Source organism: Cryptotermes secundus, unplaced genomic scaffold (genome assembly GCF_002891405.2).
Source record: "Cryptotermes secundus unplaced genomic scaffold, Csec_1.0 scaffold189, whole genome shotgun sequence".
Classification (NCBI taxonomy): domain Eukaryota; kingdom Metazoa; phylum Arthropoda; class Insecta; order Blattodea; family Kalotermitidae; genus Cryptotermes; species Cryptotermes secundus.
This window is the reverse complement of record NW_019742555.1, coordinates 125175-141664: the sequence shown is the minus strand read 5'-3', so window position 1 is coordinate 141664 and position 16490 is coordinate 125175. Positions and strand designations below refer to the sequence as shown.

The 16490-nt window shown below is 43.4% G+C and overlaps 2 protein-coding genes across 3 annotated transcripts in view; both read right to left on the bottom strand.

Annotated features, from left to right (window-relative positions):
* Window positions 1-5888: 5888 nt before the first annotated feature.
* On the bottom strand, window positions 5889-9346 carry LOC111873310 (E3 ubiquitin-protein ligase SIAH1B). 2 transcript variants are annotated; one of them, XM_023867918.2, is made up of 2 exons: window positions 9244-9346; window positions 5889-7005 (listed from the first exon to the last, which is right to left on the bottom strand). In XM_023867918.2, exons 1-2 carry the CDS (start codon window positions 9317-9319, stop codon window positions 6137-6139), a joined length of 945 nt encoding a protein of 314 aa, XP_023723686.1. In that variant the 5' UTR covers window positions 9320-9346; the 3' UTR covers window positions 5889-6136. The 2 variants fall into 2 exon arrangements, with proteins under 2 accessions (XP_023723686.1, XP_023723687.1); XM_023867919.2 differs by lacking the exon at window positions 9244-9346 and adding an exon at window positions 7736-7771.
* A 4409-nt stretch (window positions 9347-13755) lies between these two features.
* LOC111873305 overlaps window positions 13756-16490 on the bottom strand; it is a 10516-nt gene continuing 7781 nt past the window's right edge. Inside the window, exon 2 of the mRNA XM_023867912.2 lies at window positions 13756-16080. Coding sequence (XP_023723680.1) covers window positions 14913-16079 — 1167 coding nt within the window. The 5' untranslated portion in view covers window position 16080 and the 3' untranslated portion in view covers window positions 13756-14912. The remainder of the gene's footprint in view (window positions 16081-16490) is intronic.

Genomic DNA, 16490 nt, shown 5'->3' with positions numbered 1-16490 from the left:
CCTCCATCTTCAGGGTAGAAGATTTCTTATATTTTTTCTTCTACTATGAAGATGGAGGCGATACGTTCCTCCGAAACGTCGGTTAACACCACATATACACGGTGCCAAATCCCAGAAGACTGCTTTCTTCATAGTCACCGCCGTGAAAGCCTCAAATCTTACAAAATTGTGACAGTTTACCCCCTCCATTTCCTCCCCATACACGCGCAGATAAAGCGGCAGGCTCCATGCCACAATCACGGTCTTCCAGCCTATAATGTTGAGTCACACACGTCACGTGCTACGGTCCTGCAGGCAGAACTGACGGACTGACGGGTTTCCCACAAGCCAACAGTCCAAACGATTGGCCGGCTGGCCGCATCACACACGTCAGTTTTGCCTTTCAGTCTTCAACTGTGCAGGCCGAACTGGAGGCCAAACAGTGTGTGTATGGGGCCCCGACGATAGGAGGGGGTGGTAGATCACTGGCAGTTTTGACACTAAAAAGTCGATCACAACCTGTTTGAAATTGGACTTGCCTGTTTTAGAGAAATACAATGTCTCCAAGTTCATATTCTTAGATTTGGGGCAGTATGGTCTACCGAAACGTCGATAACCAATCTCTGGATAAACAGGTTCATAACCCCGAAAATCACAATATGACTCTTAAATGCCCCGAAAAACCTCATACCTTTCCATATGTATAACCAGTAATGCAACGGTGATGCAATTTGGGGTTACCACAGCAACAAATTTTCAGTCGTTAATACATAGCACGAAAAGAAGTTATGTAGTTAGCAGGTCACGAACGACCAAGAATTCTTTTGTTAAGATTTGAGGTTTTCACGGCAGTGACCATGAAGAATGCCATCTTCTGGGATGTGGCACCGTGTAGATCTTGTGTGAACCGACGTTTCAGAGGAACGTATCGCCTCCATCTTCAAGGTAGAATAATCCGCGAGCGAGAAACCAGCGTTATAGCAAGTGGCTGGAGGTGATACGTTCCTCTGAAACGTCGGTTCACACAAGATCTACACTGCGCCACATCCCAGAAGACGGGATTCTTCAAGTCTTTTGTTTGTGTCTCGTATCTGCTCTGTCAGTGCTGGGAATGCTTTGGTGGGATGCGTGAAATCTAGTACGCTACATAGAGGAGACAGTTTACGACACTCTATGTGCGCTCTTTATTCGTGGGAGATGGCGTTAAACACAGACTTCGACGTATCANAGTGATGATGCTATGCAAAGTTCCTTAACTTAAAATCGCGAATAATTATTAAAGTGCTTATTTTGTGTACATATTACATATAAATGCCGGTCACGGTAGCCGAGCGGTCTAAAGCATGTACTGTTTTCGCTCGCTTGGAAACTGGGATCGTGGTTTCGAATCCCACACAGGGCATGGATGTTTCTGTGCGTTTTTCTGTGTTTGTGTACAGGTAGAGGCCTTGTGACGAGCTGATCACCCGCCCAAGGAGTCCTACCGAATGTGTAAGATCTAGAAAAACCGAAGTGTACGGAGTTCATGGAGGTAGGCCCAGGCCCACTGGGGCTGTAGTGCCAAGGGGGGAAAAAAACTTATACAACAAATGATGAAACTTTCTTTTGAATTCTCAGCCGCTATTGCACTAGTGAGTAAACAACATCATGACTAGGAAACGAATTAACAAAGCAAAGAATAATCATTTAATTCGTTCGCTACAGCTTCCATACTGTACTTGGGCCTAGTTAGTTTCCCGTCCAATGGGTACGAGGGTAAAGCTGCAGAAGCTTGAAAATGACTTTCGAAATGTGTTGATCTATACCCACACTACATCATACATGTTCATGGCGAGTGCCGACGTAGGTGGAGCTAATAAGTAACTACCTGCGCTGCTATTTCCATGTTCACATTAGATGAGGCAAAAACAGGTAAAGCTATCCCAGTTACTTACTTACTCACTTTAAACCGGGAACTCGACGCGAAGCGTCATGAAGGATGGCGTGTTGATGAATGGTGCAATCAGTGTTTCGAACAGCATGACTCATACAATGCGAACTGTAATACAATTACGGACGCAATAAGCTCGTATGAAATATCACTGCCGAGTCTCGAACCTGGTATTACAATTATAGTCACCCCTCGGCTGGGGCAGTGTTCCTATACTCTATTACATTCATAATCGCAAATTTACATGCTGATACCATGCTGATTGCAAGGCTTTTGGGCCTCAATAACAGAATTCGGTTTAATTTTACATGACATGTTGAAACATTACGGAAAATGTTGTTCCACGTTGTTAACGTATCCGGTTAAATGAACACAAATGGAAATTTGTAAATACTTTTTATAAATAACGAGATCATAGGGGTGGAATCGATTGGCCATTCATGCCGAAGGGGATTGTGGTCATGATTTGTCAAAAGGCGGTTCTACCTGTTCGTTACAACAATTGTAATTCAGTCATGTGTTTCCGTGATCATACAAGAGACCAATATTGCTTCAATTTACATGCAATCAAGGACATTTACTTCGTTATATGTGGGTTATTATAGGGGAACATCATAACAGCATTCTGTTATCTGGTAATGAGATTAATGACCGTTTAGAACTTAAATTCTTTAGAAAACCGTGAGTACCATGTAGGCTTACATCACAGTGATCATCAATCCTCATCTATTTCTATCCTCGAACGAAGAGAAAGCTAGGCAAGTGGTACGTTGAAGCGGTTGACCTTGAACTTCCTCCTCTTCACAGCGACACGGCTAGTGTCTTCATTAAATAATTCCAGTGCTTCCCGTTTGTACAATATTCGATCTAGTCATTGGCTTTTTCTATTGACCTACTCCTTCCAGCCGCACTATGGCCCTGGGACCGCCTCAGCCTCTAACAGAAATGAGTACAAGGTATATTCTTGGGGCTAAAGGGCGGCCAGCAACTAGAGCTGACTTCACCGCCATCTGTGAGCTGATTATCTAGAAAATGTGGGAGCTTCGACGTCTCACAACCCTAAGGGCCTCCACAACCTGTTACAGGGATAGCTTTACATTTTTTATATTATGTGGAACTGCGCCATGGTGAATGCTCCAACTTCTCTTCGTTGTAGGTCACTTTCTTACAAAGTTCTTACATTGCAGGCGTCACAGTGTCCACCCACAGTTATTTTTCGTTTTATTCTGTTAAATATTGAACACCAAAAAATGGCTGAAATACAATATGGAGATATCAGGAAGTTCTATACCTATGCACTGTCTTCGCTTGCTCTGAAAACGGGATATTGGGTTCGAATCCCACACAAGGCATGGATGTTTCTTGTGTGTATGCGTTTATTCTGTTTTTATGTTGTCCTGTGTTTAGGTAGAGGCCTTGCTACGAGCTGATCCCCCGTCGAAGGAGCCACTTAAGAGAACGGGACATCCAGACCCTTCGTACTTTACGCTAACACAAATTACGACATCGGTTTAACTTGTTTACTAAATGTTACAAATAACAACAAACAAGCAAATCAAAACAAACTCCATGGTTTTAGTCCACAAGCTAACTGTACAGAGCGAGCGACCGCCGCTTGTCGGCGAAGTTAGTGTCAAATTTAGCCGATAGAGAATGTCGCGTGGTCAAAGCAACGGATCCCCAAGGCCGTTAATCTCTGTTTTCTATACAAGAGCCGCTGTTTCCTAGAAATAGCTCCTAAGTTATCCTCACGAGGTTGAGTGGACCCCGTTTCAGATCCGCTACTTCTCAGAAAATCTGATAGCGCCGGGAATCGAACCCGGGACCTCTTGATCACAGAGGCGGTCTTTGTTATAAATACCGTGACTGTTAAAACCATTAGAAAGTTCAGGATGTTTACCTACACCCCAGAACACGTGCGTTCAGTAATGCCTCGAGTGCTGCATATACCTTTAGGGGTGCTTGTTTATGAAGCCGGTCACAGTGGCCGCGCGGTCTAAGGCATGAACTGTCTTCGCCCGCTCGAACACTGGGATCGCGTGTTCGAATCCCACTTGAAGTATGACTATCTGCGTACATTTATTCTGCGTTTGTGTTGTTCTGTAAGTAGCTGATCACTCGCCCAAGGAGTCCTACCGTATGTGTAAGAGCTAGAAAAACCGACGTGAACGGAGTTCATGGAGGTAGGCCTAGGCCCACTGGGGCTGTAGTGCCAGGGGGGGGGGGAAAGTGAAAGTATGGGAACCGAAACGCTGCCCCAAATCTTTGGCTGATTTCTCCTGTTATGGCCTAGGCACGTGGCTAGTAAGCCTGTATTCAGTAGCTTACGAATACGCCTAGCGACGCATCTTCTTTGGTACTGATTTACGCGAAGGTTCGAACATCAGTGCATTTTACATACATATGTTTAGCACACTGTTATTCTGAATCGTGTTTTCGAAATCTCAGTAAAATGTTCGCCATAGCAGAATTTGGGCCAAATTCGGCTATTTCGAAATTCCATAGCCGAGACAATTACACTTATTTTTATTTATTTATTTATTTATTTTATCGGGGGAATGCGCAGTTGGTTGAGAGGCTATGCTACAAGCTGGAAGGTCGCGGGTTCAAGTCCCGATGAGGTCATCCTTCCAGCCGCACTATGGACCTGGGGTTGACTCAGCCTCTAACAGAAATGAGTACCAGGAATTAATTAAATAATTTTCTTGGGGAGTAAAGCACGGCCGGCGCGTAGAGCTGACAACCTCATCGCCATTGAGCCGATTGTCTAGATAATTTGGGACCCTCAACGTCTCACAACCCTATGGGCCGTCACGGCCTGTTACAGGGATAGATTTACTTTACTTACTTTTATAAATTTTATCACATTCTTAAATTGATTAATAGTATTTTACTTCGGCTTATTTTGACTTCATGAACTGACAGGTTTTATTCTTAGATTTTCTATATATTTAAATACTCTTCTTTNAGTAATCAGTTATCTTCATCTGTTTCCTGTTACTTGCCCAGTACACACTTTCTAAATTACGTTCAATGTCCATATCAGAGAAATTCAGGAATGAAAATGACGTTAGATACGAGGCTGATGCAGTTGTGCATGTCGTACTAAGCAAGGTATAAAAACAGTTGCTTTATGAGGAATTAGTTCGTACCATTGAATATTTGACGCAATAGACAAGGTGTCGCAGAAACCGATGTTGCTATAGCCAAGTTTTACTGTATTTAAATACTCTTCTTTAAGTACATAGCGTCGAACAGAAGGGCACTTCTCAGTGATGCATTCGGAAGAATGTGCATGTAGGCAAGTAAAAGGTACAGCTATCCCTGTAACAGGCCGTGGAGGTCTATATGTTTCTGATAGGCCCACAGATGTCAGTGAGGTTGTCAGCCTTACGCGCCGGCCGCCCTTTACCACCAGGAAGAATCTTGGTACTCATTTCTGTTAGAGGCTGAGTCAACCCCAGGGCCATGGTGCGGCTGGAAGGATTAGGTCAATTGAAAAAAAAAACCAATGACGTCATCGGGAATCGATCCGGCGACCTTCCGGCTTGTAGCATAGTGCCTCAACCAACTACGGTAACGCCTGCCCCCGAATTTAAGCAGTCCTGTCTTAATTTAAGAAAGGGTCCTTCATTTGCGTAAAACGACTGAGGAAAACCACAATAAACCTGATTATAACCTGCACCCGGGATTTGGTATATACGTATCAGAAGTGTTAATGACTGAGTCGCTCCGTTCGGTATAATATAAGGACGGGGGTAGGCTGAGAAAGGGGTGGCTTCCCTAGAATAGCACGTTACCTTTGTTGCTGGTTTTACCACTGAGTTAATGCTTTAACCCGCTACCAGAGTACTACACAAATGGACAGCTTGATCTTCATACAGGAATAAGTAAAAATAAAATTAATTAGAGGCTGTACTGAGCATCGATAGCTCAGTCGGTAAAGCGACTGGCTACAGACTGGACGGCCGATAGGTCGGGATTCTAGTCTCGGTAGGGTCAATAATTTTCACATATCCACGTCGTCCAGACCGGCTCTGGGGCCCACAAAGCCTCGTGTCTAATTAGTTCAAAATTCGTCACTGCACTACACGTTTCTAATCTTGAAACTGTTGTATGATGGACGGTAAACAAAACAGAAAATTCTTTATCATCACAGGCTGTACTGGGGCCCAAGTTTATTTATTGTAAGCTATCTGCTTATGTTCACTGTAGACTGAACAGCGCCTATGGCCACCATTTGCACCATTGCCACCGAATACTGTGAGAAAATACAGGACGGGCCCTATCATTCCTGGTAGCTTTTGCTTGTTCCTCTGCTTTCAAATTGATCACTTCCACTTGGAGTTGCATTGTCCCGTCGACAAGATAATGCCACACCAAATCAACGTCCAGCCTCACACAGTGCCCACTTCTGAATACCGCGTCGAACTCCTCGGTGATGCCGCGGACGAGGATAACCTGCGATAGCTTCTCTATCTTGTTCTCGGCACGTAGCTTCACCTTGTATTTAAAGTTCGAAGCTTGAGCACTTGTGCCAAAAAGCTGCACAACACAGCAACACTTACCGTCCCTGAAACACTTATAGAAGAGGAATATCTCATTGTGCACCAGGAGGATGAAGACTGAGTCGTTTGTCTCTGGGGACAGAAATCTGGCTTCAGTGCAGATTCGGTCTTCGTGACGAGTTTCAAAATGCGTGATGAATTCCTTGAACTCTCCGCTCCAATCACAATTTATTCCGGGAACTCTGGCTAGTGGACAAGCATGAATTCCATGATGGCAGACAGCTTGATGTTCTTTGATGTGTTCCCCTGAGAATGTTTCTTCACAACCTTCTTCCAGGAATTTGCATGGGTAGTTGAGTTTGTAGCAGAGGTCCTCCAACGCGTAGTTCCTGGCCTCCAGGATTGGGTCTCTGCAATTCGGACACGTGTCAAGATTAGGCCTGCAGTTACTGCATATGTTGTGTCCGTTTTGGCACAAGATTATTGGAGGGGTCATATAATCCATGCACACCGGACATTCTATGTTCTTCAGCAAACTTCGCTCCAGATCTTCAGCTCGGCCGTCAGACACGCCTGGATTGGTGGAATCTGCGATGAAAATAAAATTCAAACCATCAAACGAGTTCATTAAGAGGGAGGTTCAGTAAATAAGTCACAAATGGATGTAAAACGTAAAACAGTTGATATTCGAACCAAGAAAAAACATTTATTTCTCGACGTACCCCCCACCGACACTGACACAGTTGTCCCGTCGCTTTACTAGTCCAAACCCGCAGCATAGAAATCTTTTTGACTGTTGTCTCAGCCACTTTCGCATCTCGACGGGCATCATCTGCGACTTTCGAACGTTCTTGAAATAATTTATTGACCCAGTTGTGAACCGCTTTACGCGACAAACACTTCCCATCGTAAACAGGAAACATTTCCTTATGAATATCCCTTACAGTGAGTCGTTTGCCCACAGAAAACGCATAACAGAAAGCTGCTNTACAGTGAGTCTTTTTGCCCACAGAAAACGCATAACAGAAAGCTGCTCTTCGGTAGCCGTTCCCTAGCAATGGGCGTCCTTGTGGCTCCACTAATCCGCCTTTCTGGCGTCATGTCACAATATTCTTCATTGTCACCGAATGTGAGAATCTCATATCTGACTTACAGGGTACTTGAAAGTTACTTAATCGAAAGTCTTATTACGGTGCACATAAACATCCCCTACTGTTGCTACATGAATCAAGTCCACATACAAATTCATACGTCTGTCTGCCTGCCTTATCTATCAATCTATTTACCTATCTACCAACATACCTGCCTACCTACCTACCTATCTATGGTCCTACAGCCCTTTCTTGGGCCTTGGCCCTTTTCAGTTTCTTAACCCTGTAGACAGTCGGTGGGACTCCTTCGACGGGAGATCAGCCCGTCACAAGGCCGTTACCTACACAGAGAACAACACAAACACGGAATAAACGCACACAGACATCCATGCCTCGGTTGGGATTCGAACGCACGATCCCAGTGTTCAAGCTGGCTAAAACTGTTCATACCTTAGACCGCGCGTTCATTCTGATGGGCAATTCATACGTGTGCCTACTTCAAAATACAATCTGGGCCCTGAAGACTGGTAGGAAGAAAGGATAGGGCGTTTAGGAATGCATAATAGTCCTGTTTCTCTCAATTTTACTTATCAGGAACACAATAGTCCAGCGGAAAATTTATCTAACATAGAAAGTGCGTTTCATGTTTCGCAGCAACTGATGTTGCTTACGCTCGAGATGCGTGCACAAATGTAAGCAGGTCTTCATGTAAAGTATCCGTAATTACTGTCCCAGCTTCACAGATATTAGAATTTATCAATAAAATTTAATGAAAATACATTCAGTGATTCCCGAGTTAGTACACATAGAGAGGCAGGCTTGTGTAAACTTCGGCAGCTTTCAGAATGCGTCATAAGGGGCAGGACTTGCGCAGTACACCCAGTCTCCAAGTTGCAGTAGCTCACAATCTGTTGTTTCCCACAGCCAAAAAGTAACTTGCAGGATCTGAGGGTCTCATAGCGGCGGTTACAAACTTTTCTATTTTCTGGGACATAACGCCGTGTAATCCGTTGAAAGTCAGCTGATGTTTCGGAGGAACATGTCGCCTCCATCTTCAGGATCAAAAAATAAGCCACGCATGAAACCAGCGTGAAAACAGATGGCAAACAGAGCTCTACATGGCGTTATGTCTCACAAGATTCGCTTAGTGGGGGCTGGAATCCAATTGGGTCCGCTCGGCATGGCGGTCACTGATTATCCTATTGTAGCCTGCCCCGGGTGATTATGATGATGGAGAATTTGGTGGAATGAAAAGTGGCAGGGGAAACCGAAGTACTCGGAGTAAACCCGCCGCAGCGCCACTTTGTCCACCACAGATCCCACTTGACCAGACCCCGGGATAGAACACGGGCCGCCGCGGTTGGAAGCCAGCGACTACCCGCTGGAGCTATGGCGCGGCCTTGTCCCACAAGATAAAACTCTTCATGAAGTAACTTATCAATAGATGCTACATAACCTTACACAAAATTATGTCAGAAACAGTGAGGATGTATGTATAATATGAGGTTATCACAGCGGTGAATATGGGGAGTGCCATCACCTTGCATGTAACGGTATATACTCTGGTACGGGTTCACTAACGTTTAGTATCAATAACTTGCTTCTTTCTACTTTTCTTCGATTATGAATATGGAAGCAGTAGCTTCCTGTGAAATGTATGTGAATTTCTATCGGACTAGACGACGTCATATCCCAGAAGCTGGCACCCTTAATGGTAACGTAGGCTATGTCCTACCTCTGTTCCTTGTAATCCTGGAAAGACAGCGAGGCCACTTGCCGACACTTGTCCTCATCCACGTATTCACACTCATCTCCGTCTGCTCTCCGAACTGCACTGCCCTTTGTTCTGTGTGCGTAATCACAATTCGTATCCTGCCTTAGTCCTGACCGTCCCGAGACTTCGGCCTCTAGCGTTCAACGTAGGCACATAACGGCGTATTATTGGTCTACACACGAAGACATGGTTTCTCAAACTGTGAATCGCGACCCTGTAGAGCCTCGTGACATTTGTTAATGGTTGGTGAGTTAGGTAGTTAGTGCACGGCAGTGGAGTGAGTGAGTGAGTGAGAGGACTGCTGCAGCCCAGTCTTTCTGAGCTTCAGCTTTTATAAGCTGGTACCTGATGCACGGAGATAGTTCGGGAACGAAGAGTAAAAGGAATGTGTGCTGTTAGAAGCCGTTACCGAGCAACGACTGGTAAAGACACAGCAGACTGAAAATACTTAGTGCGTGCTGTAGTGAACTGTAGAGTATGTGAAATAGCGATAGTGCTATAGTTACGTGTAGTTACGAACTGTAAGTGTTCAATAAATCCAATTACCAATCCAAACTCATATACGTGACAGTATTAAAAGTTACAGTATTCTGGGATATGACACCATGCAGTCTGGTAGATCTCAACGTTCCGGAAGAACCTGGTGTCTCCATCGTCAGAGCAGATCTGCTTCATTATTCAACCAAGAAGATGAAGACAGCAGTTCGTCGAAACGCTGGTAAATGTCGCTACGAGACGTACGTCTCAAAAAACGGCAATAGCCATACTGACAGCCATGAAACTATCAAATCTTGCAAATAAAATACTGGGATTAAAATGGCAAGCGGTGTGTGTAGTAAATGCAAACAAACATTTTCATAAATGTAGAAGAAACTACAGCATAAGCATTATCCCGGCACTTGCCTGGAGAGACTGAGTAAAATCATGGAAAACCTCAGTCAGGATAGTCTGTTCCCGGCCGAGGTTCGAACCGAGCGCATCCCGAATAGGAGACAAGCGGGTTATCGCTACGCTAACGCGCTCTGTTAGTTACAGAAAAAATTAAAATTAGGATGGTGGGCCTAATTACATTACCAATATTACATGATGCAAGAAGCGAGACACAATTTCCTAGTGTCTGAAATTGTGACTGTTCATGTCGGGGTTTTAAGTGGCCATCGCGGACGCTGATGTCATCCACAAGCTCATGTATTTCGTCACCACACAAGCAGCTGCATGTTACGGCGAGACGTTCATTCCCGTTGCTGTCACGTGTTTCCTTTAGCAAGAACGTCGTTTCTGGACTTGCCTCAATCGCGCTTAGTTAAACCATAAATACGTGTAAAAAAAACGAAACTGAAATTACAGTAAACCCTCTCTAATCGTATTAATTAAAGGGAGGGAAGGTCATCCAGATTAATAAAACAAAAAAGAGCCCCAAAAGACAAAAAGAACGTTTAGAAAGCAAATAAATGGAAAATATAATAATAAAGGGAGTGCTGAAGAAAATAAATAAAAAAATATCGTTGCAGTAATTTCTTATTCTGTCAGAAGCTGATATTCAGGACCTCCTTCACCCAGCTCAAGCCAATTTCAGATATTTTCTTGCGTGGTTTCAGTCTCTCCAACCGCCTTCAACACAGTCTGCAATTCCTCTTGCTCCTAAATGCCGAGTGTCTTTTAAAGTACGTACTCAACTGTGAACAGAATTTTTTATATTCCGATCCGGATTATCCGACAAATGGATTGACTATAACCGGATTAAGGATGGTTTATTATACTAAATCCTCGAAATGTTTACTGTTAGACCTTCTTGGATTACCTGATGGACACATACATGGCGCTAGCATTTATTCTAGTTCTAGGGGGTGGGGGAGCAAGAAAATTTGTTTGCAGGCCGACATTTAAGCCGTGTAAGCCTTAATTTACTAAGCGCCGTGTAGTATTAAGAGCATTAGAATCTGCTAGCTGCTTCATGATGCTTTCGTAGTTAGCTTATTCTTCGACCTTGAAGATGGAGGCAGCATTTCCTCCGAAACATATGCTTTCTGCGGATTACACGGCGTTGTATCCCAGAAGATATAATTTTAAATAACTTCAATTTTTGGCGTTAGTATTGGGTAATGTCCTCCATTTGATTTTGATTCACCCCCCCCCCATAGACTTCGGGGAGAGGGCGCCCATGGACCTCAAAATGGGATGATGTCCCAGGGCCTTTCTGGGCAACGGCTCGGTAGACCCGTTCCCGCAGAAATGAATCGACGCGCAACAACAGAGGTACTTTTGGAAAACGGGGGTTTCTACTCGGTCCTTGGCGAGAAGTTATAAGGAAGAAAACTGCGGCGGCCAAGTCAACTCTGTTGACAATATTCTTCATCTTTGAACATTTTTGCACTGCCACTTCGATGCCCAAAAATTGCACTATAGAGTACACATGTATTGTCAGCACGGTGTGATGTTAGTGATAAGGTGGATATAGTGGTATTAGAGGCAGCTAGGATTTTGTGTTGATGATTATGAGGAACAGCGGCAGATTTAATTATTAAAGATGCTTTAACTTTTATTACGATTTGAAGCAGCTGAAGGGTCAGAATTTTTTGTCACGTCGCGATTCTATGCAGGGCCGTAGGCCATAGTAAGCGAAGGGGTGGGCGTTGTCTCATCATGCCGCTAGATGGCAACCACTGCGCGATCCTACGCGGCCGTTCATCATGGCGTCTGTTGCCCTTCTTATGCCATAAAGTAAGAATGAATGTATGAGGGGTAGGCCTTCTCGGCCCTTGCACCGCGACCTACAGTGGTCTATTGTGCTTACGCCATAAAGTAACTGTTCCACATGTGTCGGTTTCAGCTGCACTGAGCTGATTTGTGACTGTATCAAGAGGTGAGGAAGTGTGTGATGTCTGATATTCCACTGCAGTCATTATCAAGGTTACGGTCATCTGATGTTTCCATACGGAATTATCCATACATCATAGTAACTGAAGAATACCATCTTCTGGGATGTAATCCCGTGTAGTATGGTAAATGTTTTACCGGCTTTCTGAGGAACGTACTGCCTCCATCTTCAGGACGGAACGGTGTGCGAAGCAACAATCAGAACTCTGCAACCAAGTAGGAAACTGAAGAAAGCAGTCTTCTGGGATTTGGCACCGTCTATATGTGGTGTTAACCGACGTTTCGGAGGAACGTATCGCCTCCATCTTCAGGGCAGAAGAAAAAAATATAAGAAATCCGCAAGCGAAGAGACCTGAAGATGGAGGAGATACGTTCCTCCGAAACGTCGGTTAACACCACATATACACGGTGCCAAATCCCAGAAGACTGCTTTCTTCATAGTCACCTCCGTGAAAGCCTCAAATCTTACATAAGTAGGAAACTGCTTGCTTCTTGCTGGTTGTTTGCTTAGCTTAGTCTTCGACTTCGACTTTGAAGTTGTAGATAATTTACGGCTTATAATTTCAATAAATGTCTAGCAGACTATATGGCATCGCATCCTAGTGCTCTTGGCAGTGAGAACTTGAAATCCATGTCGCAATTGTTCTCGATTCTGTGGGAATAACGTAGAGACGTGGAAGAACTGAAGGGAGATATTTTGACATATGACGTAATAACTTCTCCATAGGGAGGCGGATTAGAATACCTCCACCGTAGCCCTGCGATTTTCAGAAGGCAACGAAAAGGGAACCCATTGCCTGGGTGCATAACTTGGTCACTTTGTCACTGGGGCACATAAATACAGAGACCTGGTCCTCCAGGTTGGGGTTGGGGGCAGGGCTGTGGAGCTCTTTAAAGAATGATGATGATGATACAGTCTTGTGTAGTCACTGTCGCAGTTTATTTTCAACAGAATGAAATTTTCGCATATTTATGTTGCAAGGAATATATCAAGTAATTTAACGTACTTGTTTATTAAAATAATTACTTTATCTATAAAATAGACATGTACATTAAAACTGAAATGACGAAACTTTCGTCATTTTTAGTTTAATCCCTCCTATTAACTTTTCCTTATCTTCGTAGAATTACTGGGTTTCTGTACTTTGTTTCATCGTCTTGTATTCTAGAAAAAAAAACACGACGTTTCGGAAACTGGATCTATTTCCGTCCTCAGATGAGGGAGGAAGACACCTACTCAGTTGGGCCAAAAAGCCAGTAATTCTGTGTGTTATGCACCATCGTCAGAACCGTTTAGAACCTACTTATCTATTTATGAATATGGTAAAACAGTTTCTAATGTTGAAAATTCAAAACGTAATTATATGATTATTGAGGAAAGGCTAGAGAGTTCTCTTTCACTGCCATGAAACAACGAAAGGGACAGGAGTTTAGGCTTAGCAAGGAACATTTTGAAAAAGAGTACTCATCTGAAACTTAATAAAATTTTAGCGCGAATTTATTAATTGCAGAAAGTGACGCGCAAAAATTTCATTTAACGTGGGTTTTACATTTAGCTCTGCTCCTTCGTGTGAGATGATTTAATTACATTTCCTGTTTAAGAACAAATAGGTCTTAACGTAATCTTGAAATTCTTCCAAGTGTTTTTTCTGCACACGACTTTGTGGGACGTTTGAGAGGGAGAGCAACAGTTTCCAACCAAAACCTGTAAAGTATGTGTACTAATAAAATGTTGCACGGGAACTTGAGTTTTCGAAACGTCCTTTTTTTCTGAACGTAATTTTTTTAATGTTATTTCAGGTTTCCGTTGGCTGGCTTCTTCGCTTGAGAAGAAAACTCCCTGCACTCGTACGTACGCCCAAGAGATGGGCACATGCATTTCCTGCATATCACCTGTGATTTGTACGCTTAACCTAACATACACTGAGCAGAAAACCGGGGATGACATGAATGAAAGAAAAGCTGCATACATGTTATATGGGGTATATATATACAAGGAATAATTATTTGGGAAACCCAGTAGTAGATGGGAGGATATTCAAATTGAAGTTGATGAAATTGATTGAAGGCTGGTTTCAGCTGGATCAGCATGAGGATAGGTGGCACTTTCATGTAAATATGATAATGAATGTTTCAGTTCATTAGTAGAAGGTGGTTGTTGTATGCAGTTACTTTTCCAATATGCGTATTTCGTATCCCGTATATGGGACAAATCCTTTTTTGAAATGGAACTAATAGTATTCCGTTAAGGCTTATGAGCTCCTAATTATGTAATTTTGTACGTTTTCTTATTCCTTCCTCTTCATCAGAGTGAAATATTCTCCTAGTTCTCCTAGTGTAAGAGAGAGCTTTTCCTCGTGCTGCCATGTTTAAGAGTCTATCACGCTGAGAACCTCTTGTCTCTTTTTCTCTGAAGTTCAGGCCTGTCAAGTGATAACAGCATCTGACACTTGTCTACTGTAAAAAGGAGTGACTAAAGCAAGATGGTGAAATCAAGGTGTACCAGCCCACAGTAAGCTCCAATTTTAATCTAGAAACAGAGCAGCAGAAGGAAACTGATTTCTTTAGTAGAAAAGATTTATCCTCATTTGGTTTTCGTATTAAAAGTATAAAATTGATATTACGTGCATAATTTTTAGTAGAATTATATGACAACTTCAACATTCAAACTATCGCACTTACTCTCGTTTAATTAAAGTTTTAAAATCATTCAGAAGATGAGCTAGTTTTTGTTTTGAAAGGAAATATATAGGCTACACTTGTTCTGGGATTAAAATTGTAACATTAACATAAAATCCATTATCCGCAGTAAAGGAATTAACAGTTGCACGGTCCAGACTAAGGCAGTTACCCTTCTGAGTCAGAGTATTAAAGTCATCTCGGAAGTGTGCAACCAGTTTGGTTACGCTTAACTTTTCATATCGGTTCTCAGCGTAAATATCGCATCTGTACTGGTAAGTCAGCATACAATTATATGAAGTACAGGCGTGCTGCACGACACAGTATAGCCTGTCTGGGTCAGTTACGGCAACCGCATAACAAAGGAAGTACTCGGCATAAACATTCATTAACATCACACAGTTACGAGACAGTCTGATGAAGTTAGTTGAAACAGTGTAATTCGCGTGGCTCGTGTCGACATGCATTTCCCTGTATCTGTTGTCGCCTTTCCAAGGACAAGCACCAGAAGGTAACATACCCAGAGGGCAAAGGACGGGTGGATTCAGAAACCCTTGTAAATGTAGTGGAAGATTAAGTTCAGGAAGTCCTTGAGGTGCGGAGTTCATGCCCACTTCTGTAGCTGCGTTGTATTGTTGATCGTGTGCCATTTGGGGCATAGGATTATTGGTTACTTTCTGAGGAAATGTTTTTCCGTAGTACGTTTGCATTTGTGTGTTTACTGTTTGGTGCTGGAGTAATTCTTGAGGTCCAGTTTGGTATCTGGGGTAATTTCGTTCAGTTTTCGATAGATATGGTTCCTGGTTAGTTTCATGCTTCATTTTCTCCCCACTGGACTGATTATGATTTCCTGCTTGTTCTGGGAGATGATTTCCATGTCGTAACCATTCATTCTGCAGAAGTCCTTTGCCTGAGCCAACATTACTGTGATGTGTATGTGTGCTTCCTTTCTGCCGAGTTAGAATTCTATATTGAACATTTGTTTGGGAGGAGGAGACTTGCTGTTTTGGTGGAAGGGGTTGCATTTCTGGTTTGTCTTCCTCTTCTTGATCAAGAACCTTTCGTAGAAGCTCCTTTACAATGCTTGGTGGTGGTTGTTCTCCTTGCGAGAGTTCTAACAGTTCCTGCGTCCCCTGCCCATGTTCCGGCCTCTCAGCTTCACGTGCAAACTGCTTCGTTTCTCTATCTTCCTCCGTTTCCTTTGCTGCGTCGTCTATCGCCGTTCTCCACGGCCGGGACATGCTGTAACAGAACACACATAACATTACAACTAACGATGTATAGGAGATACTTAAAAATTATAAGGCAAGGTAAAGATAGACTTCTCGCAAGGCCAACAACCACCACCAAGCATTGTAAAGGAGCTTCTACGAAAGGTTTTTGATCAAGAAGAGGAAGACAAACCAGAAATGCAACCCCTTCCACCAAAACAGCATGTCTCCTCCTCCCAAACTAACACCGCTCTTTTCCAACCCGCCTTAGCTTCTTATCGGCGCAGTCGGAATGGTGCTATCCCTGCTACACCTGTTTCTACCTTAGGACAGTGTATGATGGCTACTGGAAGTTGTCCTCACAGATCAAACTAAGGAAGATCGGTATAGGTACGGGAAACTAGCTGGGTCGGTTTGCATGGGTCTCAGGGTAGCGATGCC